Raw genomic sequence first — 27,500 nt, forward strand, 5'->3', positions numbered from 1 at the left:
CTCTCTTTGAAAATAAAAAAGTGTAATATTCGTAATGCTTTGCCTCTCAATACCAAATAATCATACTTTCCTTTACTCTGGTGTGTGTTGTCTGCACGCATTGTCATACTTTCCTTTACTCTGGTGTGTGTCGTCTGCACGCATTGTGATTCCTTATAGTAACACTTCTTATTGGTTTATTGCTCTACTTGAAAAGAAAAAAAAATCTATGACTGCACATCCTTATCTGCTTTTTTCTTGTTCAGTTTGTTGTAGTGCACTAAGTCTCCTTACAACCATATCTCCTTGCCGATACGAGACTCGTATTTTAACCGTTATCTATATATTGATTCGTTTATTTATTTATTCCTATTCATCTATCATTATTTTATTTTACCTAACACACTTGAACACTTCTATTCCCTCCTGTGTGTGTGTGTGTGTATGTGTGTGTGTGTGTGTGTGTGTGTGAACGTAGCATTGTATAGAAAGTACGTAGGAGGAGGAGAAAAGGAGGAAGACGAGGAGGAAGAGAAATTAAAAAAAAAAAAGAAGAAGAAGAATGGAGATAAATTTAACGTTCTCCAGTTGTGTGTGTGTGTGTGTGTGTGTGTCACTGTGCACTGGCAGGTCAGCACGCTTCCTAGGACACGTGGTTGGGCCATCACATATGCATACCCCTGTGACACGTGCGGCCAGAGCGGGGGCCAGGGAGGGACAGGATGGTGAAGCGACGGGCGAGCCTTCCCATTACTCATACACAAATCAAAGGGGAACCAGGCCACGGGGATAAGCGGATCATAAAGCAATACTGCAGGTAATCGGCTCCAATCTGCTGGGTATTTTGCTTTTGTCCCTTCCCCCCCCCCTCTCTCTCTCTCTCTCTCTTCTCTCTCTCTCTCTCTCTCTCTCTCTCTCTCTCTCTCTCTCTCTCTCTGTTCAGTTGGTTCGTAAAGTTCATGCAGATGTAATATAAATGGTGAGGGAAGCCCCAAAGTGTTACATGAAAAAATATTCGGACCCACTGGTTGAGAGAGAGAGAGAGAGAGAGTTCCCAAATTACTTGATGCACCCTAACCTGAATAAAATTATGTTGAATAATTAAGAACACACCTTTGTGCAAGAACAAGAATTAATGGCGATATAATTTGTACACCCACGCGAGTATATTCAAACACAGCCTAATATTTACGTAATGTTGATCAATATTTACCAGTCAGAGTGGCCAGCTTGTCTGTACTAAGCAGATGGTCGTCTTGGGTACACCGTTAGCAGATGCCAAGTAAGGACGAAGGACTACACAAACGAACCCTAAAATGTTGCACCTTCCTCGTTTACTGTGTGAAGGAGCTCTTATTCTGAAACGCTTTGTGCCAAGTAAGGACGAAGCACTAAAAAAGCAAGTCCCAAATGTTGCATCTTCCTCGTTTGTTATGTAAGGAAGGTTTGGTAGAGTTAGATCCCTTAAACTGAAACCCTTAGTAGTATTAGTAATTCCCATTGACGAAGCACTAAAAAAGCAAGTCCTAAATGTTGCATCTTCCTCGTTTGTTGTGTAAGGAAGGTTTAGTAGTGTTAGATCCCTTATCCTAAAATGCTTTGTTCTAAGTAATTCCCTGGGACAAAAAACAAGTAATTCCCTGGGACAAAACAATTAAAAAAGTAATCCTAAAATGTTGCATCTTCCTCGTTTGTTGTGTAAGGAAGGTTTGATAGAGTTAGATCCCTTGTCCTAAAATGCTTTGTTCTAAGTAATTCCCTGGGACAAAACAATTAAAAAAGTAATCCTAAAATGTTGCATCCTCCTCGTTTGTTGTGTAAGGAAGGTTTGGTCCCTAATTTGGTCCCTAGTTTGGTCCCTGATTCTGAAACTATTTGTGCTCTAGATAAGTTCCAAGTAAGCACGAAACACTAATAAAAAAGATAAAAACCTCCGAAAAAAAATATATTGCATCTTATTCAGATTTACTAAATATGTTACGTAAAGGAGGTTTGGCAGTGTTAGGCATGTTGTTCTAAAAAGCTTTGTTCTCGTATTAGCTATTTTCCAAGGCTACACAGATTTTTTTTTTTTTTCATGTTTTCATAAGTATTTTCTACTAACGATGCAGAATCCTCCTTCAACTATCCTTGGAATCATAAAAGTCATCCTTGTAAACCTCAATATCTTCCACCAGTCAACAGTACTCAAGATAAGACGCTGTATGACTGAGGAGAGGGTTTTGGTGAGTGAGGATCTAAAGGTCATTCCAGGTGATGTGATGCTTCCCGTCACTCAGGGAAAGTGTTTGTCCCGTTGAGAGAGAAGGAAGTGTTTTGAATGTACGAGTGAAGCAAGAAGGCCGCGGTTTGGGTCCCGTCGGTGCAGAAGTGAAAGTGTACCGAGGGAACGTTTGTGAGTGGTGACGGTACGTGGGATATGCCAAGTGAAGTCTTTGTGATGCAGGTGAATGCAGGCTGTCTTTCTCCAGCCTTCTGTATTGACAATAACTGCTGTGGTGTCGTATATGTGATGGAGACGAAACATTGGCGATGAGAACCTGCAATCTCATTCTAAAGACTTTTCTTTGCTGGGAAGAAGTCACGACTACTGACGTGCCTCGGTAGAAACACTTTCTCTTATCAAAAAAATAAATAAACAGAAGCAACAGCAACAAACTACACAAATTATTAATAGAAATAATAATAATAATAATAATAATAATAATAATAATAATAATAATAATAATAATAATAATAATAATAACAATAATAATAATAATAACAGCACAGCAGAAAGTAAAAACAAAGGTCATCATCATAATATTAAGTTTTTACATCGACAAACTAGATCATCCTTAAAGAGAAGTGTTGTAGAAATATAGGTATTTTTAAATCATTACTAAAAGACGAACTCAATTCCATCAGCTGACCTGCGATTTTTTATTTTTATTTATTTTTTTTCTCAAAGACTAACGATAAGGTACACGCATCCCCATTGCTTTAATAGTTCGCGCTAACTCTGCCGTCAAAACCAAATGTACCCTAATCAAAACTATCTCACGTATTTCATCCAGCCACGTCTTCATCAGTATCCCTCATCAGCGAAATAATGTCGTTAGTAAATTAATAACGTCATTAGGAATTTCTGTGAAACTTTCGATAAAAAAGTGTCTTTTCACGACCTTCTATGGAGTCACGTACCCTAATTAGCGAAGCACGAGAACCTGAATGATTTTCTTTTGCCGCACCGAAATCACAGGAAGGAAGATGAGATGGGAATCTTGGGAAACTAATCTAGGCGCCAGTCACCTTGTCATTGCCGCTCGTGAGAATAGGAACACTTGATTGGTTAAGTTAACAATGGTTATTATTGTTTTATCATTCATGGAGTCATTTCCCTTTTAATATATCGAGATTACAGGTAAGAAGATGGGATGGGAATCTTGGTAAGCTAATCTAAAGCGCCAGTCACCTTGTGGAGATAAGACCATATGATGAAGTTAACAATAGTCATCAATGTACGCAAAACAGAAGCACTTTCTTTCGAAACTACGAGTAACAAGACGTGATGGGAGTCTTGAGAAGCTGGGCTAAGGCGCCAGTCACTGTGTCATCAGCTCTCGTGGGAAAAGGAACCGCTGACTGATGGCGTTATGGTGCCGTAACAATGTCATAAGGCGCATGGGAACAGAACACACAGAACCTTGATTCGTGACTCTCAGCAAGCAGCGGCGAGGCTCGGAACCACCACACCCGATGACACACCAGCCACATGAGTCACCAATCGATTTTAGTGCATGTTCAAGCAATAAAGACACGCGCCAAAGCGACACAGTGGCGCCGCCTTCATGCAAACCAGACTGCACCGAGTGACTACAAAAACAGACCTCGAAAGTTAGGTCACTGTTGTGTTTCCTCTCAGCTCACAGTGAGAGGTAAGAACTGCAACAAAAGTCAGTTTAAATTGTCTTCTATGCGCCGTGGAACTGGAAAAAAAATTAACCTAAAATAAAAAAAGGAAATGTGTTTTTTGAGTATACATATTTTAAAGAAACGAAGTAACTTAAAGCGAAAATGTTAAATAATGCTTCGTCTGAGCCTTGAGATATGAAGAAAAAGAAACAATCACCAATAAAGTATAAGAGGGAATCTAGTTGTGACTTATCTATACTTCTAAACTAAACGAAACTAAAGAACGTACATGGAAGAAAGGATACACCGCACTGCTTCCCTTACCTCTCAATGGGAAGGAACGACACAGCTTACAAGTCCCTCCCAGCTAACACCATCCTATCAGTGCAGACAGTGTGACCTCCAGGGTGACTCCTCGCTGCACTGACCTTGGCCACTGTATTGATTCCTCGCCTGGAAATAGGAGGAAAGAATGTGTCCCATTAAAGCAGTGAAAGTGAAGACATAATGCAGTGTTGGGTGAGAAAAAGTTGTCGCTGCAGGATGGCTTGATGCATCTACGCATTTTCGGATGAGTTAGCTTGAAGTGCTTGTTATGGATGTTTTGAATATTCGATCGGTGAGTTAACACAATAAAAGGACGTAGAAGAGAGAGAGAGAGAGAGAGAGAGAGAGAGTGTGTGTGTGTGTTGTACGTATATTCGAACGTGGAGTTACCATAATAAAAATGGATACTTTTTTTTGTCTCGTTTCTATTCGAACAAGGAGTTAACAAAATAAAAATACTTACAAGCTTATTTTTTCCCACTATAAAATATTCTTACGGGGAGTTACCACTATAAAAAGATACGAGCACCTATCATACCAACAATTTACATGGATGTTTCTAAAAGCTGCGTCATATATTCATAACGGCTGACGAGAATGCCTCAGCGCTGCACCTGTATGTACACTGAAACCCCGCTAATCAGATCATTCATATATCAAACTCGGTGACAGGTTGCAAGTAATCGTTCCTGGAATTCTCTCACTCACACTGAAATTATCCTAACAACTTTACCTTTTCATTTCCTTGGCTTATCCTCGACCTGAATAAAGTGTTAGGATACAAGTCTGGAGTACAATATAGAAAGGTATCGCAGGTAAAAGGAAAAAAAGGAGAAAAAAGTTAGTTCGAACATTTGTGCCTCATCCATAAATTTGTCTGACTTTTAATTAAAACATCCGAATAACTGCACCAACAACTTGATTACCGAGTCCATTCCATTTATCAACCACTCTTCTTGAGAACCAATCCCTTCCTATCTCTTTTTTAAATCTAAATTTCCGTTCTTAACTCCCTTCTTCATTCCTTCCTTCCTTCATCTTAATAAAATGTCAATACAAGTCTGGGGTACAATTTCGAAAGATACCGCAGGAGAAAGAGGGTGTACCTACGTAGGTCAAATATCTTAGTGGCTGTAGTTTTGTTTTTACCAAGAAAAATCGTCTAGGATTACTCCTGTGAATAAGGATTGTATGGCCATGAGCGGTCAAAGAGTCAACTGGCCTAATGCTGCTAAATATTTTTTTTTTCAATCGCTTCCTACGGCATCAGTTTATACTCCTCTGGATGTCATTAGATAAGTATGTGAAGTTTGCGATGACTTTTCTTCAAATAAAAATTGAAAATCATTTTTAGTTTTTCATCCACTACAATTATCATTCTATTCTGATTGCCTAACATCTGGTGTCTGCGTGAAGCTCAGGAATTATCAGTCGTAGTAAATGAGTTAAGCTATCAAGTATAATGACCGTATTCTGAACCACTTCTGCCCACATCTCCACTGCATTCAAAAGGTTCTATATAGTTGAAGTTACACGGATTTGTAAGGGTGTTTTCATTTTCTTAGTGACATATTAACGTCATTCTACATTATTAACAAGAGAAACACTCTTGAGAGGCCGGCTAATTATCTCTGTGGCCTTTGAAAATTGTCGTGGTGAAATAGCAAAGAGTTTCTGGATAAGGACCTAACTGAATATCGTGTGTGTGCGTGATGTTAGTTAATCATTGCCCGCAGCATTATTACATAGATTAACCAATAACAGCAGTGATACCAGTCATAATAAGGTGGTGATTAAAAAATTTATCTTGTGGCGCCGCAGCAACTAGTCATATGGTTTTGGTAATAATGATAATGATGACAGCATCACCACAAAGACCAACCATTACATGTACCTTTTAAGACGTGCATTTGTGCTAAATATGTGCCTGAAGAGGAGAGAGAGAGAGCGCTTTCACTACATCCACCACCATCAGCACCATCACAACACCTACACAAACAGATAAATCAAATAACATAACTCACTCCGCTCGCCGAGTTTGAAGGTCGAAGTGAGCCCTGACCTGACAGCCACGGTAACCCTCTCCCCCGCTCCCCAGCACAGCCTAGGTAAGGTTCACTGCCTCACTGGTTCGCTGATTCACCGGGTAAGCAGCTTGTTCCAGATTGTTTCGCGCTGGTGAATACAGTTCCATCCCTATTCTTCTTTTATCATTGTTCTCTCTCTCTCTCTCTCTCTCTCTCTCTCTCTCTCTCTCTCTCTCTCTCTCTCTCTCTCTCTCTCTGATCTTCCTTTGTGTGTGAGATCTCCCGTATATGTGCAACTAACGAAATATGTGCATATATACCGTCTCATATTTAAACCAAGATGACGATAGTTGAAATAGATAAATAAATGTGAAAATAGCTTCTAGATGAGAGAGCACTGTATCGAAGCGCAATTTCGAAGCGAACCCATCGGAGCGACCCCTTCATGACTCGACTCCCGCGTCCCTTCTCACGCACAAACCTCGTCATCTCTGAACACATCGACCCCGCCGCCGCGCCCCTCTCTCTCTCTACTCAATCTCTCTCACAATCCCCTCTTTATTCCCCCCCTCCCCTTGGTGTTTCATTCGCCGTCACTCCCAGGGTTCGTATTTCGTCATGTATAGATTCGAAACCTCATAACTTCAAATGCAATCAAACACTCGTGTCAACACGCCGGAAATCGATACACGTTACGCAAAGTGGAACATAAACCAATGGTAACTTAGGCCTATATTCTGAAACGCTTTCCTCTCTCTCCATAACTGTTTCAAAGGCCACAGAGATTATTAGCTGGCTTCTCAAGAGTGCTTATCCTGTTAATAATGCAGGAATCTTCATAATCCGCTAACAGAACACCCTTAAAATCCCGTGTTTCCAACTAGAGAGCCTTTTGAATGTTGAGGTGCGGAGCTAGTTTCAGAATTTAGTCTAACACTGAGTAATGGTGTACATTATCTTGAGAAGTTAACTTGGTCATTATTAACAAACTTGATGACGATAGAGGAAGTGGTACCGGGATTATTAAACAGCTTTCCTCTCCCTCCACCCAAAACTTGTCATGAAGTCACTAGAAACAAGGGAATCCTTAAAAATCACCCATTCCCGTTAATTTTCTTTATAATTTCTTACAATTTCGCAGAAATTATAAGTAAACGCGGATCATGGGTTTCAGAATGGCTGATCCAGTGAATCTCGCCTTCCTGATAGCGAAACAACGAACTATATCTACTGTACATGGCTAATGCTTACACGCATCTACTCCATGTTTTGAGCTTATGATCGTCTTTGATCTTTCCTTGCGATTGGCAAAATAATATTTAGGTAATATTTACGTTCGAAAGACCCCTAACCAAATAGTAGACCGAGGCGTGACGGTGAAGTAAAGCAAGTGGTTTGTGGTACTGAGATTTAGTACGGCATTACAACCAGGATGCTGTAAACAGCTATGAACTAAACAGACCAGCGCAGCAGCAGGAATGAACGATTGATCACAAACAGACGAAGAACTAATAAAGTAAGGTAGAGTTGACTTCTAGATAATGAGAGATTCGTTCAAGACAAGAAAGTTGGTGTATGAGGACAATTTTGGTCAGAAAGTAGCCTTACCCTCAGCAACTTTCGTCTAGTTGCTCAGCAAACTTATTGCATTGTGACGCTAGTTGTGCTGGTTGAAATGCCTAGTGTGGCACTAAAGGCGGCGGCTCGCGGCATTTTTCAATCTCGACAGCGGCCATCTGGGATCTTGTCTGTATTATTTGTTATTAAAGGGCCACGGCTGATTATATCAAGGGATGGGTGAGTGCTGGACACTACGAGTGTCGTATAGTGTGCAGATGAAATGAGCGATGTGTGTATGAGTGGGATTGATGACTGTATCCGTGGTGATGTCGTGGGTCGTTTAGGATATGTATAGTGGGTGGACACCATAATATAGTGTGTGAAGTGAGCTGTGTCGAGCAGCAGGCAGGCTTACTGAGATACTCACTCACTACTCAGTTGTGGCTGTCGTTTTTCCCTGTTCCATTTTCGTATCAAATACCGTTTCCTTAGTGATGCGATGAATTCATCATGCACATTACTCCTGTATTTACTGTGTTTCATAAATGTTTCGATTATATTTACGTATTATTATTTTGTATTAGAGTAATCTGGAACAAACATGCGTTGACTAAACATTTTAGTTACCCATCTCTATTCGTTCTTTCTGAATATGCATCACAGAAAACAACTCAATGATCAAAGACTGAGACCAAGGGCTTCGATGAAAGAAGGTTTTTGTTCACTGAACTGCTCACCTATCCAATGAGAAGTATGTTTGTATAGTAGCCCCTATTCTTACCAGGATGACCTCCACTAGAAGGGAGCTCCAAACATGCCAACATGCCACAGCTTTAATAAAATATTTGTGATGAGGACAAACATGTACATACATAGCTGATGTAAAATACTATGGAATGTGTGTTGTAAGCATTTAGTGAATTATCAATAATACACAGTTAATATTCATATAGTCTGTTCCCAAAATAAGTAACAAGTAATCTTTTAAACAGTGGCAAGGTGGGAGCCAGCACAACCTCAGAAGGCAAGGAATTCCAATGGCTAATGACTGAGAAAAATCTTTTGCACAAGTCAGTGTGCATATGAGGATGAAATATTTTGAGAATGTCCTGCCATCCACCACTGGTATAAAGATATCCGTCACAGAGATATGTGATAATCCACAAAATATTTTCCACACCTTGATCAGATCAGCTCTGAGTAGTCTACCCCTCACTGAATAGACCTTGAGTAGAAAGACGACCCCTATGTATATTCATCTGGTTTATAATTCCTATATTTGCCTTATTTCTATCCTAACATATTCCACAGACTAGAAAGCAATAGTAATTTCCAAGTGTAACTTCATAAAGATGTTCATTCCAATCGAGATAACTGTCCCAAGGCGCAATTTCAATGGTGGGAGTTATTAGGCCCGACACTGACAAGGCACGGCGCAAACCAACTGCAAGCATGGCAGTGCAGGCAACATCCCCTTCGCCCCTCCTTCACTAACTCCTCAAATGTGATGTGGTGGTAAGAAACACCCACCCTCCCATCCTCATCTTCACCTTTCTTGAGTGCTTTCCTCCAAGGCAAACCCCATCACTCCCAAACTGCCCCACATCACTGCCCAGCTGCTACACTTGCTGATGAAACTATTTGCACCAAGCAGCTTACAGGAAGTGCATGAAGGCGTTAGTTATAGCACAGTGCCACGGCTAAATGGAGTGACATATGGTGTGAGTGGCGCCAGCTGCCCCACTGTACGTCAAGTATTAGCAGCAAACCAATTCATTTTCTTTTCCTCCTTACCAAAATATGCTTCAGAAAGTGTCCGTGTGAGCGTCTAAAAAAATAAATAAATATACGAACTGTTATTTTGATAATGTCATACATTAATATATAACATTACAGTTCTGCTTTTCTACTGAATGGCCATGGAAATCATGAATGAATCACAGATAATACCAGTACCTAAATTCTTATGATTTTTTGAGTTCTAGATAAAAGATTTCAACCAAATACAGTGTCTTCTTTATTTCACATACTTGCAGACTGGAGAGACTGATGGACAACATTTTTAATGTTATGTAAAATTCTCTCTTAAAATGACAAATGGATGATGGACTAAATGAAAACATCAGGTTAGTGCTGCTGGTTTTCCCTGACAACATGGTACTGCACTCCATTAACCTCCACCACATTCACATTTGGAGGCATTGCAGTGGCTGGCACAAGCAAAGCTGACTTATCAATGGAACTGCCAAAGTGTGTGGACAAGTCTCTCATTGTGGGTTTGTCTAACTCCTGAGGATGTGTCTCCTCACTGCCTACAGCCCACACACCATTAGCATTTTTGTCAATTTCTGAAAGATGGACTCGTTCAATTTCAAGTCTAATTTCTCTGGGAGAATTTATGTCCATGTCATGATACCTGTGCATGTGCTGAGACAGGTCTTCATTACTACCCAATGTTATATTGCACAAGGCACATGCATACTGTGACAAGTGACTGCTATTTAGATGGCTTGGTAGTGTCTCCTTTTCACTGCCTACATTATATGTTACTTCATGGACAGATATTCTATGTGTTTGTAATTCATGCTCTGATGTAAATTTTTCAGAACACAAAGGGCAAATAATGCTTTTTTTTCTGTGGGTGGCAACATGATTCTTATATGTTAACTTAGTACTAAATGTCTTTTTACATTTTTTACAAGTAAACAAACCAAGCTTTGAATGATGGACCAAACCCTGGTGAATTTTCAGAGCCCTTTGTGTCTTAGCTGAGAAATCACACTTATCACATTTGGTTATTGTTTGTTGCACAGCAGCATTATCATGTACCTTTACTATGTGCTTTTTCAATAAGGATTCACAGTGGAATCGTTTATCACAAATTGAGCAAGATAATGGATTTTTTGAGTGTTCTATCTTCATGTGAATGTATAATGAACTCATTTTCGTGAATTCCTTGTTGCACACCTTACATACACTGTCATGATCTCTTCTATGTGCCCAAAATAGATCACTGCATCCTAGCACCATTCCACATATTTCACATGGGCCACTGAATTGCTGCTGGTGTTTCAACAGGTCTTTTTCTCTGACATAAACTTTCCTGCAATGTTGACAAAAATATGGATACCTCTTGGCTCCTTCATGTTCTTTGTGATCTCTGACAATGTGTGCTCTTAGGAAACTGGGCTTTGAATATGCCTTCCCACAAATTTCACATACAAAGTTCTTCTCCTTACTGTTAGGTGGAAGACGTTTCTCTTCCCACTCTCTCTTAAAGGCCAGATCAATGTTTTCATGATCTTCATCATCCACTTCATCATCAGTTATCCAGTCATCTTCATTTTCTGATCCCTTGACAACACTGCTCAATTTATCCGATGTCTCATTGCCTTCTTTTGTTGGTGATGACTGTTGATCCATATACCTCTGACTATTCATAGGAGAGTTTCTTGAATTATTTTGATCCGAGGAATACTTGTGGAAAAGTTTTTTTCTAAGTGACTTTTTATTCCTTTGTTTTGCACGTCTTTTCATCTTTTGCCAGAAAGCAAAATCATCATCTGAACTATACTCGGTGTCTTCTGGGTCATTTCCATGATTACCTGAAAACATAATAATATATAACATTTTGCAATAAATACATGCAAGCAGCAGCAATTATATTACTTTTGAAAAACTTAATAGGGAAACAATTGATGAACATGTTGCAGACTGCAGAAGTAATGCTCCACTAACACTTCTAACAGGATGTGACACCTGGCCCTGAATTATAAAATCCCACATCTGGGTTTGGCAGCCATCAGAGAAACACATTTGTTATCTTTGAAAAGACAAAAAAGTCAGGATAATGGCTGATGAGCACCTGACTGTTGTGACATCTTCCAGCATAGAACACTATCCTTAGCCCTCTTCATCACTTATGACCATCACCTACCTCATCTAGTTAACATGAAAATAATAGACAGGTTAAGTAATACAAATTATTCAATATCTAAAAAAATTACTTAAAACTTATAACAATGGGCAAATACAAATAAATACATGAAAAAAAAAAAAATGGAAGATTAAAAGTAACAAAACAGTCCATCCCCTTAGCATCATACTCTTAAGAAAAACATTCATGTTAAAACCTACTAAGGAAACTAGAAAGACAAATTTCAATGAACTTTAGTGTGTGTGTGAGAGCCTTTCCTCATCCGGAGGACATCTAAGCAATATTCAGTTGACCACCACGTGTTCTGAAGCATCTCAGCTGTTGTAGGGGGTTGTGTGAAGGATAAAGTATACAGTTTGCAATCTTCAAACTCTGAAAGCAAGGACAACTGAAGCAATAGGATCTGTAATAGTTGAGATGTTTCAGAACACAAAGCAAGGAACTGAATATCACTTACATGTGCTGTGGCCAATGAAAGGGGCACACGTTTAAGTTTTCTGAAATTTATGTATGAATGAATACAAAAAATTGTGGATATAAGCTATACATGAGCCCAAAGCATATTTTTGTAACTTGTATATGATTTGTTTGATAAAAGATTTACTCTGTAAGTAAATTGAGAATATACATAAAAACTCAACAATGCTAAGGTTGCTCACACTTTTAACCTCATGTGCCTGAAAGAATATATATATATATATATATATATATATATATATATATATATATATATATATATATATATATATATATATATATATATATATATATATATATATATATATATATATGGTGGCTACTTCTCTATAGGCAGGGAGTGACACCTCAAAGGTTAAACAGATTACTGAACTTCCAGTGCTTCTCACCTGCACCAAGATCTTCACAAGGCAAGAAGTTCTCCTTGAGACTAGAAGCTGGGACAGAGGATGCCGTGGTGTGTGGCTCTTGGTGGTCCATGTTGCTGTAACCTGTAACATTGATATCACATTAACAAGAAAATAAAACTGTAAAATTATCATTTTATGTAGCACTGATTAGTACCTACAACTCATAAACTGAAAATGTCACTTCATAGGTAGCAATTAAATAATTTTCTTTATTATTCTTATAAAAAAAATTTGCACAAATCACAATTTACTTCAAATAGTATTTAAATGCACACTTTTAAAAGGACATTACATTCTTTTATCAGTAAAGTATTATTCATATATGATGCGTTTAGTGTAAGACAGGCAAATCAACATTTTTAACAGTTCTGAGCTGGACCTGCCAGAGTATTATACTGGCTACTATCATGTCACCACATGTTTCAAACTGTTTTCACCCTTAAAACATGGTCAAAAATCACTCTGAACACAGGAGTGCACTACCTTAGTGTTCAAAACTTTGCCACGTGAATGGAAGTTGGGTTTAGGAAGGGGGATAAACCCAGGGAGGAGTTAGGATTCTTTTAATCTCTAACGTTTCGGCTGAATAGCCATCCTCAGAGAGACTGATTTACATGAGTGAAAACACACTATTTATAACAACATACAAAATTTCCTCATTTGACATTCATACAGAGTATTGCCATCCCGGCATGTACCTCACCTAATTTTATTTTCCTAGTCAGGTGGCATTATCCGTCTACGTGACGAGCCTTTACTGGGGATTTTCCTTGTACCTGACCTGAGGGCCAAACTGGCGGAATTACCCGCCCACCTGATTAAACCTTCTCTGTGGTTAATGACTTCCCTAGTTGCTATGAGAGCTGCCTCTATAGCTTTTCTCATTCTTTTCTTCAATCCAACTTTAATTTCTTTAGCCTCTTCCCATTTTGGTAGGTGTTTACATTTTTCTATGTGTAATACAAGGGAGTTTGATGTGTTGTTTTAAAACATCTCTCCTATGCTCTGTTATTCTTATTTTAAGTCCCCTGCCTGTTTCTCCTATGTAATGCTTTGTACAGCCTTTGCATGGTATGCTGTACACTACGCTGTTATTATTAACAAGTCCGGTCTTTTTAGTCCTCGTTAGCTCACCAATTTTCTCTCCCACTAATGTTGCTATTTTTAATCCTGTTTTAGACAAATATTTATTAATTATGGAAGCCTTGTCCGAATTTGGTACACTCTCTCGGAAGAGAGAGGTATATATGTGTCACACTTATATCTCTCTTTTGACCTCCTATTAGTGGTAACTCCTGAAATAAGTGAGGATTCAAAGGTATAAATGCACAGATTTCAGTAAACTTAACATATCTTACCTCTTCCACGAGTTATATCATACATTGTGCCCTCCATAGGACTTGGGATCCGAATGAAGGATTCTGCTATATCTTGAGTACTATTTATTTCCCCAAAGCTGGCATCATACTCTGTAAATTAAATAACATCAAACATTACAAAATATATCACTTGTTCCATTGACTGGTGTCTGTATATACACTACTCCCTTCCCAGCTGCAGGGTCCCTATCTGAAAAATTTGCATAATCATAATTATATAATTATACCCCAACTCACCAAACACAGCGTCAGGTTCAAGTATCCAAGAATTCCAAGAACTTACTGATAGAGGAATTTGTCTCATTCTTACACTGCCATCAATAAAAATTACAGTAGGTCCATGCAGCAATAACAACCATAGTTTTTTTGGTGGCAGCTCTCTCTCTCTCTCCCTCTCTCTTGCATATTCTGTCAAGATTCCTTCAACTTGCCAACTTCATCACCCACCAAATCACCAACCATGTGCCTAATATTTGGAAATCTAATCCCTGTGGTTGGGGAGGAAATTCTGTAGAGCTACACAATGCCTACACTGTTAATGGTCAGCAGTAGTTGACAATGACAAATGATAAAAACATATTTTTTTTAATGAAGCAGAACACTATGTGGTACCAAATACAGCTATGTGCAGAGTATATCTTCCACAATCTTAAGGTTTTGCTGGAATACAACAAACTGTCAAAATCAAAATTTTACTTACTGTGACTGAACGGCAGTACTTCTGAAATGACTTCCGTGTTCCCCATTTTGGGGGCATCTATGTCCTCTTGCCAATCTGCATTAAGTTATACATTTAGTACTAAGAAGTACTATAATAATGAGAAATGCAGAATATATTATGCACATCCAGTTATATGCTAATCATAAACAAATCAGGAAAGAAAACTTTTCGAGCTTCACATTTTACCCTGGTAAGTGTCAGCATCCTGTTCATCACAGCCACCTGGAGGAAAAACAACCATATCAAGAATTAAACCAAAAAATATTATTTGCAAAAATAAACATGGTAAAAAAATCTTTCACTGTCATACATGAGTCAGTTATTTTCCATGATAATGAGCATAAACAATGCTTATATTGTTAAGGACAATGTAACCAATACCTCACCTACAGAGTTTGGGACTGCATTGTTGAGCAGCCGGCCTTTGCTGGCGTGCCATTTGGAGTCAAAGTGGTCAGTGCAGACAGCCTGTGATTCATTTTTATGAGTGATGTTGAGCGCCCGCAGCCATTGCATGCGTCTGCAATCAAATGTCATTTTAGAACAATTGCTCATTCAAAATGAAGGCAGAAGTGTTGAGAGACTAAAATTTCCAACAAAGTAACACATTTACAATTTTGTGATTCTCCTTTTAGTCAATATAAAGATTCCAATAACCAATCAACCAGATCATCAAAATTACATAAATTCCACACAAAACTATTATAGATGTAATATAGTACCAAATAAGTTTGTATATGAATTTTTATCAGTCCACTAGCTGCTGAAAAATTCATGTTGATCTTTGTTTCTTTCATGTCACATGCCACACTTCTTCACTGAGCCAGAAGATAAGGAAGTGTTGCAAAGCATCTGAGGACCACATCACAAATCATTAGAGAACAATATTGAAGAAAAATCTTTGAGAAACATTAACTTGCTTGACTAACTTTATTAAGGCAAATTTACAGTGGCAATTCAATAAAAAAGGAACAGACAATCTCCTAACCACTTTGTCCCTTGGACCTCCTAAACATTCAAAATCTTATGTTATTATAAATCTGCTGACCTATTAGTTCAAAAAGGTCTAAATGAAAAGATATACATGATAAAGTAAGTCAAGATTTAGCATCTGGAGGATGCTGTTTATCAAAACGGTACCCTACACTGGAAATGGAGCATAGTTTTTTTTGTGATTAATCAGAGTGATTTTCAGGGGAATGCTCCAGCTAGGTGGTCATAATGTTTGGTTAGGTTTAGTTTTGAAATGCTTGTCATTGTTACACACCAAAGTTTTATGGAGAGTATCCAAAGAGGGCAGTCCAAGGTTGTGTTTGCTTTCCCCACTCTAAAACCTAGCTTGTCACCAGTCCCCGAGTTTGGGGTGCACAGGGAAGGAGATAAAGAAAAGCTACAGATTTACCGTCCGATCTTCTGCAATTTCTTGCCATTCTAGGGTGACTTGCTTTTATCGTGACTGGTCCGCTCAGCCACAGCCAAGTGCTACTGATTGGTGACCTCATCCTCATCACGTAAATTAACAAAGTGTGTCTTACAAATAAATAAACGAATAAATAAAAGGGATGGAAAGGGAAGTTCTCGGATATGGGAATCTTCCGGTCACTTGCGTTGCTTGTTATTTTACTTCACATATACCACCCCATTGTATGTGTCACTGTCCTTCCACAAAGACTTACCTTCTTGGATCTTTCGGGAACAAGTGTAGTTTAGTTCCCGGGTGCGTGCTCTTCTTTTTCCCACATATGCAGCACTTACTGCAGTGTGCACTGCGCCCCATGCTCGGAAACTTGAATCAGCTGTTACCTCCTCTCTAGCTCTCCAGCCATCGTCTGCATGTTTAGGTCCAGCGCGCCATCTGCTGCCCACTGCTACCTCTTCTTCCGCTGGCCGAGTCAATTTAATCATGAAAAAAATCATCTCGATTTATATGCACTTTTAACGTTTACCTTTACCTTGGAGTACATCAAGGGTTCTATATTGTATAACGAGGAAGCTAGAGAATCACTTAAGCTTCCTTTGGTTATGTTTAATAGTCTTTTGAAAGCTTTTTTATTTTTCTCTATTTTTTTTTTTTTTCTATTCATGTTTTTTTTTTTTTTCTTACTATAAGGGTCCAGAGAAGCGTGCGTTATTTGAAACAGTCCTGTCTTTTTTTCTGATTTCTCCGTGTACTAAATAAAGAGGCATCTACCGTAATAAAGACCACGACCAAGAGATATACATACATTTCTTGGCCTTTATGGATGCTGGAACATCTGAAGAACGAACACCGTCACAACTTTGGCCTCTTCAGCTTATCACGAGCATAATTTTTAGATGTTGAGGCAATAATTTAATGTGCGAATGTGATGCATGTTGCAATATCGTTGCAACATACAAGGGATTTGGTGTAGAGCTGTATTTCTTGTGCGGGGCTAGATGGGGTATAGCTCCTCAATGTTTTATATATATATATATATATATATATATATATATATATATATATATATATATATATATATATATATATATATATATATATATATATATATATATATATATATATATATATATATATATATATTAACTTATTTACTATTTATGAATTTCATTTGCTTGTCTTGTTAAAATCTATTGCCAGTCACGTGAACGAAATATAAGAAGAAAATCTGAAAATTAAAGTCATATGGAGGCATGTTTGAAAAAAAAAAGTAAGAGAGAGAGAGAGAGAGAGAGAGAGAGAGAGAGAGAGAGAGAGAGAGAGAGAGAGAGAGAGAGAGAGAGAAGAAAAGGAAAGGAAAAGAAAAATGCAACATGTCAGCAGAGGAAGTAGAGGAACACTGCCCTGCGCGCACGGTACTATGCAGGGAGGCCGCCGTGAGTTTTATTTTGCCATGCGCGTGAACCTTATTAAAACTCCTTAGTGTGAACTGTGATCGGATCCACTTTGTCTGTGGTAGAACTGCAAAGGATGGGAGTCACAGAGGAAGATGCGTGAGACAAAAATAACTGAAGGAGACTTGTACATGGCGCCAACCTCTGTTCTTGGGAAACGGCGAAAAAAAAAAAAAAGGAAGACTGCGTTGCAGTAAGTAACACATTTCTTATTTGTAGGATATTACATGATAAAAGCATTTTGGCAGCAAAGTTTTTTGTGATAGGGATGCAGCATTGAGGTAACCAGAATACTGAGAGAACTAGACCAGTGTGTGTGTGTGTGTGTGTGAGGCTCGGGCGGTTGGGGACTTCATTAATAGCTTGGGGCAGGTTTTGCACGATTATGAGAATTTGTGAAATGTAGTTGGCACCGCAAGACACCAAGGATACGTCTTTTATCTCCCCTCCCCTCCAAAGGAAATTAATTGATAAAAGAATGGCTCCTCTTACTGGGAGGAGTCGGCGTGTAGCGAGCTGTGGGAGGAGTCTGAGACGAGGAGCAAAACCACGTCTAGTATAATCTACCGTGCCACTGCCTTTCCGAAGCAATCGAATTTACTGTTTTTTTTTTTTTTTTTTTTTATTATTCTGTATTTCACAAATTTTCTTTTGTTTATTCATCAAACTTCGGTTGTCTTTTGTTCTCAATTTGATGTTTCATTATTATGATTATTTATTTTTGTTTAATTCATTTTATATGTTTGCGTGTGTGGGATATTTTGTGTAGTTCTTAACATTTCCCATCCAAAAAATAATAAATAAATAAAGTAATAAAATAAATTGGATCCTTCATTCAGCTGTATTAGATTCACATTTCAAATACCTATAGATCAATGTGCCAATGATCTTTTAATGCGTGAAATGTATTGTTTTATCGGTCATCGGTCTCAAAATGCTCCTATAAATTTTTCCCGTGCCACCTTAACCCTGTTACTAATGAGCTTGTGATCATGCCTTCTTCTTTCGCCATTTTCCTAGAGTCAGGGACTGGCGCCATGTACGAGTCTCCTCCAGTTGTTTCTGTCGCTTGCATCTTCTGTGATTCCCTGCCTTGGCGAGTTACCTTGTCGCGGTGACGGGGCTTGAAGCGTGGTTGGCGGCGCCACTTTTTTTTTTATGGCTCGCCTGTTACTGGAGTGGAGGGTTTGGTGCCCGTCGGCTCAGTGGACCAAGCGCTATCTCTTCGGCACCATATGACAGCGATATTGCAGTGTCCTCTCCCCCCCTCCTTTTTTTTTTTTTTTTTTTTCTATCAATCAGTCACTCAATTCCCATCTTTTGCGGTTCTACCGCAATTCCATCTCTTCATCTCATTCTGTCTTTCCATTGATCTTCCCTCAACTGGTTTTCCTCAGGCTCTTTTAATCAGTTAGCATCATGCCTTCTAGCTCCTGCCCACTCCCTTCCCCGCCACAAAAAAAAAAAAAATGAAATTGCGCCCCTAAGTCAGTAGTGATGTATATTCTGAGACACGCATAATAGTAAATATATTTGTGGAGTATGAAATAATCACATAAATTGTTGTTGCATGGGTGGTATACTATGTTTGACAGCATGTATGCCGCTGTAAGATAAAAAAAAAAGAGCTTCCCGTCCCCATTATTATTATTATTATTATTATTATTATTATTATTATTATTATTATTATTATCGTTCTACCCTCCTACGAATCTGTGATGTCGCACAGGAAATAAAAAAGAAAAAACACTTACTAATAAATTTGATCAGTTTTGTTCATACATATCATCCATATAAAATTTAATATGCATTTTCTATATACAAGGCACTGAAAAATATATACATTCTAAACTACCGTCGCTACATTAGATAATGATTACTGTGTGTGTGTGTGTGTGCGTGTGTGTGTGTGTGTGTGTGTGTGTGTGTGTGTGTGTGTTCACATGTTAAAATATCTCGTTCTTCTCTGCTTCAAGGGGAAAATATATATATATATATATATATATATATATATATATATATATATATATATATATATATATATATATATATATATATATATATATATATATATATATATTAAGTGTATAAATGGGCAGGAGGTTTTCTCTTGTACATATTTCGTTGAAAGTGATACTGAGTTCAGCGTTTATGATTTTCTTCATGATGTTTTCTTTTTCTCGAAGGAGATATCCTACGGGAAAATCATCAACATTCTTACCAAAGAGAACAAGACACTCCTTCGAGAAAAAGAAAACATCATGAAGAAAATCATAAATGCTGAACTCGGTATCACTTTCAACGAAATATATACTCGTATATATATTATAGAATATATATATATATATATATATATATATATATATATATATATATATATATATATATATATATATATATATATATATATATATATATATATATATATATAAAAGAACAAGAATAAATACGTACAACGAAGATTTTACACGCCAATACTATGTTGCAGTAGTCAAGTTATGTACAAAACTACCGAGCGATAAGAGAGTGAACAATAAATGAACACCTGAACTATTACTTTAAAAGAAAAAAAAACGGTGAGGATGATGACGATGAAGGAGTAGGAAGAAGAGGTAGTGTTGCGCCTCTTCATTATTTAGTTGGGGTCGTATTTCGAAACGTTTTGAGCTCTCATGAGGACTGTGTTAAGTGGCCACCCATCCAAGTACTTAAAAGACCCAACGTTGCTTAACTTCGCTGATCAGAAGAAAAGCGGTGTAAACCACATCGAGTATAAAGATTCTCTCTCTCTCTCTCTCTCTCTCTCTCTCTCTCTCTCTCTCTCTCTCTCTCTTGAAAACTCTAACAGCTTCCATCCGAGCCTGTTCAAAGTAGTCGAGACAATGAACCAATGAACCAAAACGTTTCAGATTGCAGTTATAATAAGAGATCCCAAACTAAGGGATACACTTGGTAATCCCGTGGGTATTGGAAGGGATTCATAAGTGCATACAGTACGTTAGCACTGTAATGTGTAGTACCAAGTCACTGCAGCTATACTTGGTAGTTCAGAAATCTCCCGCCAGACAACACAAGAGTCGCCAAACTAACTCGAAACTTGTCAAAAGAGGACGGAGTTTTCATTCTCATAACACATCATTATTATCACCCAACCTGTACGTAGATGATGGAAAAAACCTCTTTGATGTTTAATTCTTTACCAAATAGTTTCGTGTTTTTTTTTTTTTTGTTTTTTGTTTTTTTATGTATACGATAATCACAGTACAATCATCACTGCAACAGTCATAGTGGTGCACACGCTCCACTAAACACTGTCTTGGTACCTATGAAGACTCGATGAGCGTTGGGGAGGCAGGATTAGACACGTGGGCGGTGCGGGGCTGGGGAAGGCTTCGGCGTGGCGGGTCGACAACAGTGAGCCGTGAATGTGGTAAATATGAGGAACAGGAAACCCACGAGGACGACACTGGACATGAAGAGGACAGTGGCGAAGAAACTCCCTGTGGTGTCCCGAAGCTGACCTAGAGAGAGAGAGAGAGAGAGAGAGAGAGAGAGAGAGTTAATCCACAAACCCCGTATTTATTTGTCTTCCTCTACATCTTTTACGTAAATCCACATGTTTATTGCACACATTTTAACACACACACACACACACACACACACACACACACACACACACACACACACACGTAAGTACGTACCTCCAGCGGGACCTAACGCGATGAAGGCAAGACATCGGAAAAACTGACTCAGCCCCATCACCGTCCCCATCCTGTGCACACCGAGGATCCGCACTACCAGCAGCACGTCCAGCAAGTAGAAGACGCCGAGCCCCATGCCTAGCGCCGCCATGCACGCCAACATGATCCAGTACTGACCGCTGTTACACAAGAGCACTGCGGCAGGAGGAGGAAGAGGAAGAGGGGATGATATTCACACTACAAAGCTTTTCGTCTCATCAGCTCCTCTCCTCTAACTAAATGTCTTCAGCCTCTCTCTCATCGCCGCAATGTTGCATCTCTAGCTGTCTTCTACCGCTATTTTCATTTTAACTGCTCTTCTGATCTTGCTAACTGCATGCCTCCCCTCCTCCCGCGGTCTCGCTGCACAAGACTTTCTTCTTTCTCTCACTCCTATTCTGTCCACCTCTCTAATGCAAGAGTTAACCAGTATTCTCAATCATTCATTCCTTTCTCTGGTAAACTCTGGAGCTCCCTGCCTGCTTCTGTATTTCCACCTTCCTATGACTTGAATTCCTTCAAGAGGGAGGTTTCAAGACACTTATCCTTCAATTTTTGACTACCGCTTTGGAGCCTTTTATGGGACTGGCATCTCAGTGGGCTTTTTTTTTTATTGAATTTTTGTTGCCCTTGGCCAGTGTCCCTTCTACATAAAAAAAAAAAAAGTGGCTATGACGTGTGAGAGGTTTGAGTGGGGGAGAGGATTCAAAAAAGGTAATGCTGATAATCGTTTAGGTGAGGTGGTGAGCATGCAGAGGAAAATGAGAGTGAGGAGGAAAGGTAGGAAGAGGAAAACGAGGAATTGTGATCATAGTGGAGAAGGGGAATAAATGTATAAGACTTGGTCAACAATTAGTCGGAAAAATCGTTTTGGTGAGGAAATAAGCATGCAGAGGATGAGAATGGGAGTGAGGAGGAAAAATAAGGGAGAAGAAGACAAGGAATTGTGGTCATGCAGGAAAAGGGCGATAAATGTTTATGATTAGGTCAATAATTAGATTAGTGGAGAAATTATTTAGTTAAGTCACTGAAAAAATATACTGGTTGATAATTTACACATGCGCACACCATACGACAAACGTAAGCACACCGCTAACGAACTTGTGCGGATGAAGCATCAGCCGAGGCACAGCTTACCGTAAGGCACCACGATGTAGATGAGTTGCGCGAAGACATAGATGAGTCTGACGTCCACCCTGGGGCAGTCTGTGATGAACGCCCCGAGCATGCGCGTAAAGAGATCCACCACGGCAGTTACCGACATGGCTGTGGCGGTGTCCTGCAGGGAGTAGTCCGCCTCGGCCAGCACGAACGGGATGGCAGCCTGGCAAGAAGATTGGTGCTGAGTACTGCACACGCGGCGCCATAGTATTACAGGTCACATAACCCGCAGCATTCATTACAAGAGCTTGAACAACGGAATGGTATAAAACTATTTAAGAGAACTATTTTTTGGTCATGAACAGTAGACGATATTGTTCTGCAGTATTTTTTTTTTTTTCATGCAAGGGAGTCACTGGCCAAGGATAACAACATTTATATAAAAAGAAGGTCCACTGAAGTGCCATTCCCCAAAGAAGAAGAGCTAAAAGCATTAATCAAAACTACAGAAATGTCTTGAGATATTCCTCTTAAAAGAATTTAAGTCGTAAGGGGAAAATACAGAAGCAGGTAGGGAGTTCCAGAGTTTAAATCTTCCTTACGCGTATGTGTTCTATGCTTAAAAGTAATAAATAGATAATTGAAGGATTGAATAAATAAATAATTAAATGAGAATAAGAAGACATCAGTATCATTAAACAACCCTACTCGCAGTTCAGATTTTCCCTCCCGCCCTTGTTCCTTAGACAAGATTAGCACCCCCGTCCCCGCGCCTTTCTCTGCATACTAACGAAGATGTTGATGCTGCCTGTGATGCTGAGGCAGGTGGCCAGGGCGACGCCCATCGCCAGCGGGTCCTTCATTAACTTCACGTTGTACTGGGACCGAAACTTGATCCATACCCGCCTCATGGGACCCAGCTGCTTCTCGGGGTCCTGCTGCCTCTCATCCGTGACCTGCAGTGAATGAGGCGCCATGCAAAGAGAGGAATTCTCCTGAACGAGACAAAACCAAGGGCGGAGAAACGTGTATTATTTTTCTGGGAATCTGAGTGAGCAACGATACTCAGTATTAGTATAAGACTGTCAGTCTGTGGGGTTGTACCCAAGATTATACTGTATATTCTCTCCACACCGAAAACGTCTAGTTTTCTTGAACACAGAATCGCGTGGATGTTTATACGATGAAAAATGTTTCATGATGTTTTATGTGTCACAAGACCAATCTGTAGAAGTGCGAAAATATTGCAGGACAAATAACATGATGCATGTATACAGGTGAAAAAACTATTTAATTGTGTGTGTAGATGGTAAGGATAGTCAGCGCGTCGGCACATCGCTGCGGGCGCTTCACGTCAAGGTATACTTACATCGTTGTCTTGGAGGGTCAGGACGCTGCCTGCCATGAAGGTGCTGCCGCCCAGACGGAACGCGGAGCCCCTCTGCTCCAGCCACGGAGTGTCGGTGTGACATTCGCTGCCGGAGCGAAGCCTCTTGGCGATCACCGCCTCGCGCCTGAGGCCGCCGCCCAGCTTGAGCAGATCCGTGGGCACGGAGGAGCCTCGCAGCAAGCCTTGTCTCAGGGGTTTCTGCGTCTCACTGGCGTCCTCTTTAGTTGTCTGAGGCGGATCTTCCGGAGACTGCTCCGGAGCGCGGCGATGCCAGCCGATTGGGTGCAGCAGCAGCATCATCACCGGGCAGTGGAGAACTACAGCTCCTGCAGTGCCGAGATCAACACTGAACAATGACGTTCAAAAATCAGGTATGCATTCGTACAGGATTTGAAGGATGCTTATCAACTCAAGTGATTCACTGGCCCGAGGCAGGAGCGCCTCGTAAAGGAAGCTGGCGGGCCGCGAGCAATCCCCGACAAGGAGAGCATAGCTCCCCAATAGAGAGTTAAGTGTCGGGCAGGCTCACCTGTGATGAAAGAGGCCCAACGGAAGGGATAGGCGTCCTGCAGCAGAGAGGCGAGCTGCGGCATGAGGATGAGGCCCAGGGAGCCGCCGGTCACCACGATGCCGTTGGCGAGGCCCAGACGCTTGTTGAAGTAGAGTGCCGTGGAGTGGTAGCAGCTCATGATGGCCGGCCCGCCGCCCAAACCTGCACGTCACACGCAGACCTTCTATATACACCTGTTCCGTGTGCAGAGGATTGCATTAATTTGTTCCCCCTCTCAATCGTGTCATGATAGTTTCCTCACACTTTTCTTCTCTTTCTCCCTTGATGCATGCCCTCACACCTCATCAGACCAGCTGATATATATTCCAAGCAGTCCCGCCCATTGTCTATGGCTTTCCTGTCTTCCTGCATTGCACTCATCCCTCACTGCTAAGAATAAGTTTTCATATTTCCCTTCAAAAGCAAGTCGTGCAACAAGTGTTCTCTACAATAATTTATTTTTTAAATGTACGTAACACGCGTGCAAGGTGAGGTAACGGTAGTAATTATAATGTGACAACTGGAGTCGTTAAATCACAGCTGCTGACACCAAGAGATTTTACCACGATTTGCTGCGTGGCTGCTTCACTTATCCCTGCCTCGCTGTACATTCTCTCTCTCTCTCTCTCTCTCTCTCTCTCTCTCTCTCTCTCTCTCTCTCTCTCTCTGTTTGAAGTGTTTGAAAGAACAGCGGAAATTGTGAAGATGGAGAAATATAAATTAAAGAATGAAATGGAAGAGAAGTGGATGACTAAGGAAGAGAGAGAGAGAGAGAGAGAGAGAGAGAGAGAGAGAGAGAGAGAGAGAGAGAGAGAGAGAGAGAGAGAGATATTTCTACGTTATCATTTACTATTGATGTGTTTGTTATTCCCTCATGGGGTTTGCAGCCTTCCTCGTTATCGATTTCAAATGCCACAAACTTACGTGTCGTGTCACTTTTCGTTGTCCCCGCTGCCTTTCACTAAGTCCTGCTCACTTAATTTGTGGCGTTTATTTAGCGCTTCTTATTTTCTTTACTGCCTGTGTGTCACTTATTACCATCTATTTAACTGATCTTACAAATGCCTTCGTGTGTTTTATCAAAGTGCTCTCTTATTGCTTGATTGAGCTACGAGATTACGGTTGCAAGTGTGTACTCAGATGTGAGGTTAATCTATAGCACACACATACACACACACACACACACACACACACACACACACACACACACACACACACACACACACACACACACACACACTCACACACACACACACATAGCAACCAGTACCACACTAAAGATTCTAAGTTGGCGAGTTAAAGAGAAAATTAAGATAGATTCGTTGAAATCTTGCTTAAACCACATCCATCATGCAACGAGAGAGAGAGAGAGAGAGAGAGAGAGAGAGAGAGAGAGAGAGAGAGAGAGAGAGAGAGAGACTTACCAACTGTGACGGAGAATGTGAGCAGCAGTAGATAAGGGTTTTGCACAAGGGGGGAGAAGAAGAGCGAGGAGGCCACCAAGAGGGAGCCTGCCGTGGCGATGGTGCGGTAAGTGAACACCTCATTCAGCGGCGCCGCCCACGGACCTGATATTAGCACACAATTCATTGATATTATAATGTTAAGCCCCTTTCACTTTTACGTGGTGCTTTCTTTCTTCATTAGTTACTCTGGGACATTTTTTTCGTATTCTGCAGCTAACTCCAATCATTATACTGGCTAGAAATGGTGTAATCTATTTTTTAATCCCTTTCTCCTTTTCTTGTAGATGCTTATAAAGATTTCATTCATTGTTTTAAGTGTCATCAGTTGTTCCATATCACAGTTAAGGGGTTAAAAAGGATTGCGAGAAGGGGTGAAGTGTAGCAATGTAAAAATATGTGGAATCAATGAAAAATGGATGGAGAAGGACGATAAGAATGCCGGAATTATTGATGGTACCAGGTTTCGTAAGAAGGGAAGGAATTTTTAAGATGGAGAGATTCGGATAAATGTAAAGTGGTCGAGAAATGAATGTCAAAGAAAGAATATATAATTAGCGTGTTTATAAAGACCAACTAGGACATTAAAAGGCTGCTGTTATTAATGTTTGAAGAAATGGAGTGATTTATTTATTTTTTTTTTCTTTTAAGATGGACAGATTTAGATAAACGTAAAGTGATCGAGAAATGAATGTCAAAGGAAGAATATATAATTAGGGTGTTTGTAAAGACCCACTAGGACATTAAAAAGGTTGTTGTTGTTAATATCTGAAAGAATGGAGTGATTTATCTGACAAGAACAGGTTTAGACAAATACTAAGTGGTCGAGAAATGAACGTCTGCATTTGTAAAGAACTGCTGGAACATTAAAAGACTGCTGTTTTAAGAGTTTGAAAGAATGGCGGGAATTTTGAAGACGGAAATGGAAGAGAAAAAAAAATGTCTCCCGAAAAATAGATAAGTGTAATTATAATGAACTATTAGGGTATTAAAGATTGCTGTTCTAAGTGTTTGAAAGAAAGGAGGGAATTCTTAAGACGGAAACATACGTGTGAATAGACAAGTATGTGAAATGAACAAGAGATGGATGACTAAAGAAGACTATATTAGCGTGCTCGTAAAAAGAAAATATTGAAAACTTTACTGTGTTAAGTATTTGAAAGAAAGGCGGGAATTCTTAGGATGGAAACATACGTGTAAATAGACAAGTATGTGAAATGAACAAGAGATGGATGACTAAGGAAGACTATATTAGCGTGCTCGTAAAGGCCTTTAGAAAACTACTGTGCTTGAAAGAAAGACGGGAATTTTAAGGATGAGGAAATGTGAATATATAATGAAATGTACGAGGAAGTAATGTTTATGGAAGCACATATTTATTCTACGTGGTTATGAAGAGCTGGTAACGAATAAATTAGTGACTGTTTGATACTGGCAGGGTAGAAGGGACAAAGTTGAAAATATGTGGTAAGTGTGTTGATGGTGGCTGTTGTAATGAAGATTGGAGGAAGATGAGATAAATAGAGAAAAAATGTTATATAAGACTGATTGCTTAATGTTAAAAGAATGCCGAGAGGGAATCAAGTTAAAAATATAGAACCAGAGTATTGTCCAGAGTATTGTCTTTTTTTTTTTTTTTTTTTTTGGTCTGTGGCTGTTGGAATGTTAATT

At 39.6% G+C, this 27,500-nt stretch overlaps 2 protein-coding genes and 1 long non-coding RNA gene across 12 annotated transcripts in view; all 3 read right to left on the reverse strand.

Annotated features, from left to right (window-relative positions):
- Window positions 1-6,289, reverse strand: part of LOC135112956 (uncharacterized) — a 20,387-nt gene extending 14,098 nt beyond the window's left edge. Inside the window, exons 1-2 of the long non-coding RNA XR_010274641.1 lie at window positions 6,225-6,289; window positions 4,198-4,326 (exon numbers count right to left, since the gene is read on the reverse strand). This is a non-coding gene — a long non-coding RNA (uncharacterized LOC135112956). The remainder of the gene's footprint in view (window positions 1-4,197; window positions 4,327-6,224) is intronic.
- Window positions 6,290-8,606: 2,317 nt separating this feature from the next.
- On the reverse strand, window positions 8,607-16,619 carry LOC135112851 (zinc finger protein 860-like). Of its 6 annotated transcripts, XM_064027739.1 has the most exons (8): window positions 16,388-16,525; window positions 15,434-15,563; window positions 15,098-15,231; window positions 14,898-14,933; window positions 14,691-14,765; window positions 13,970-14,080; window positions 12,591-12,692; window positions 8,607-11,392 (listed from the first exon to the last, which is right to left on the reverse strand). In XM_064027739.1, the coding sequence occupies exons 3-8, from the start codon at window positions 15,225-15,227 to the stop codon at window positions 9,915-9,917; spliced, it is 1,932 nt and encodes a 643-aa protein (XP_063883809.1). In that variant the 5' UTR covers window positions 15,228-15,231; window positions 15,434-15,563; window positions 16,388-16,525; the 3' UTR covers window positions 8,607-9,914. The 6 variants fall into 6 exon arrangements, with proteins under 6 accessions (XP_063883809.1, XP_063883808.1, XP_063883810.1 ...); XM_064027738.1 differs by lacking the exon at window positions 15,434-15,563 and having other exon boundaries at window positions 16,388-16,614; XM_064027740.1 differs by lacking the exon at window positions 15,434-15,563 and having other exon boundaries at window positions 15,102-15,231; window positions 16,388-16,550.
- Window positions 16,620-20,031: 3,412 nt separating this feature from the next.
- LOC135112853 (monocarboxylate transporter 9-like) overlaps window positions 20,032-27,500 on the reverse strand; it is a 28,009-nt gene continuing 20,540 nt past the window's right edge. For 3 of the 5 annotated variants that reach the window (XM_064027746.1, XM_064027748.1, XM_064027744.1), the window contains 7 exons: window positions 25,791-25,934; window positions 24,346-24,528; window positions 23,796-24,142; window positions 23,218-23,421; window positions 22,463-22,649; window positions 21,287-21,481; window positions 20,032-21,106 (listed from right to left, as the gene is read on the reverse strand). In XM_064027746.1, coding sequence (XP_063883816.1) covers window positions 20,943-21,106; window positions 21,287-21,481; window positions 22,463-22,649; window positions 23,218-23,421; window positions 23,796-24,142; window positions 24,346-24,528; window positions 25,791-25,934 — 1,424 coding nt within the window. In that variant the 3' untranslated portion in view covers window positions 20,032-20,942. The remainder of the gene's footprint in view (window positions 21,107-21,286; window positions 21,482-22,462; window positions 22,650-23,217; window positions 23,422-23,795; window positions 24,143-24,345; window positions 24,529-25,790; window positions 25,935-27,500) is intronic. The other 2 variants (XM_064027749.1, XM_064027745.1) reach the window with 1 other exon arrangement.

The sequence above is a fragment of the Scylla paramamosain genome, chromosome 24 (genome assembly GCF_035594125.1).
Source record: "Scylla paramamosain isolate STU-SP2022 chromosome 24, ASM3559412v1, whole genome shotgun sequence".
In the NCBI taxonomy this organism is placed as follows: domain Eukaryota; kingdom Metazoa; phylum Arthropoda; class Malacostraca; order Decapoda; family Portunidae; genus Scylla; species Scylla paramamosain.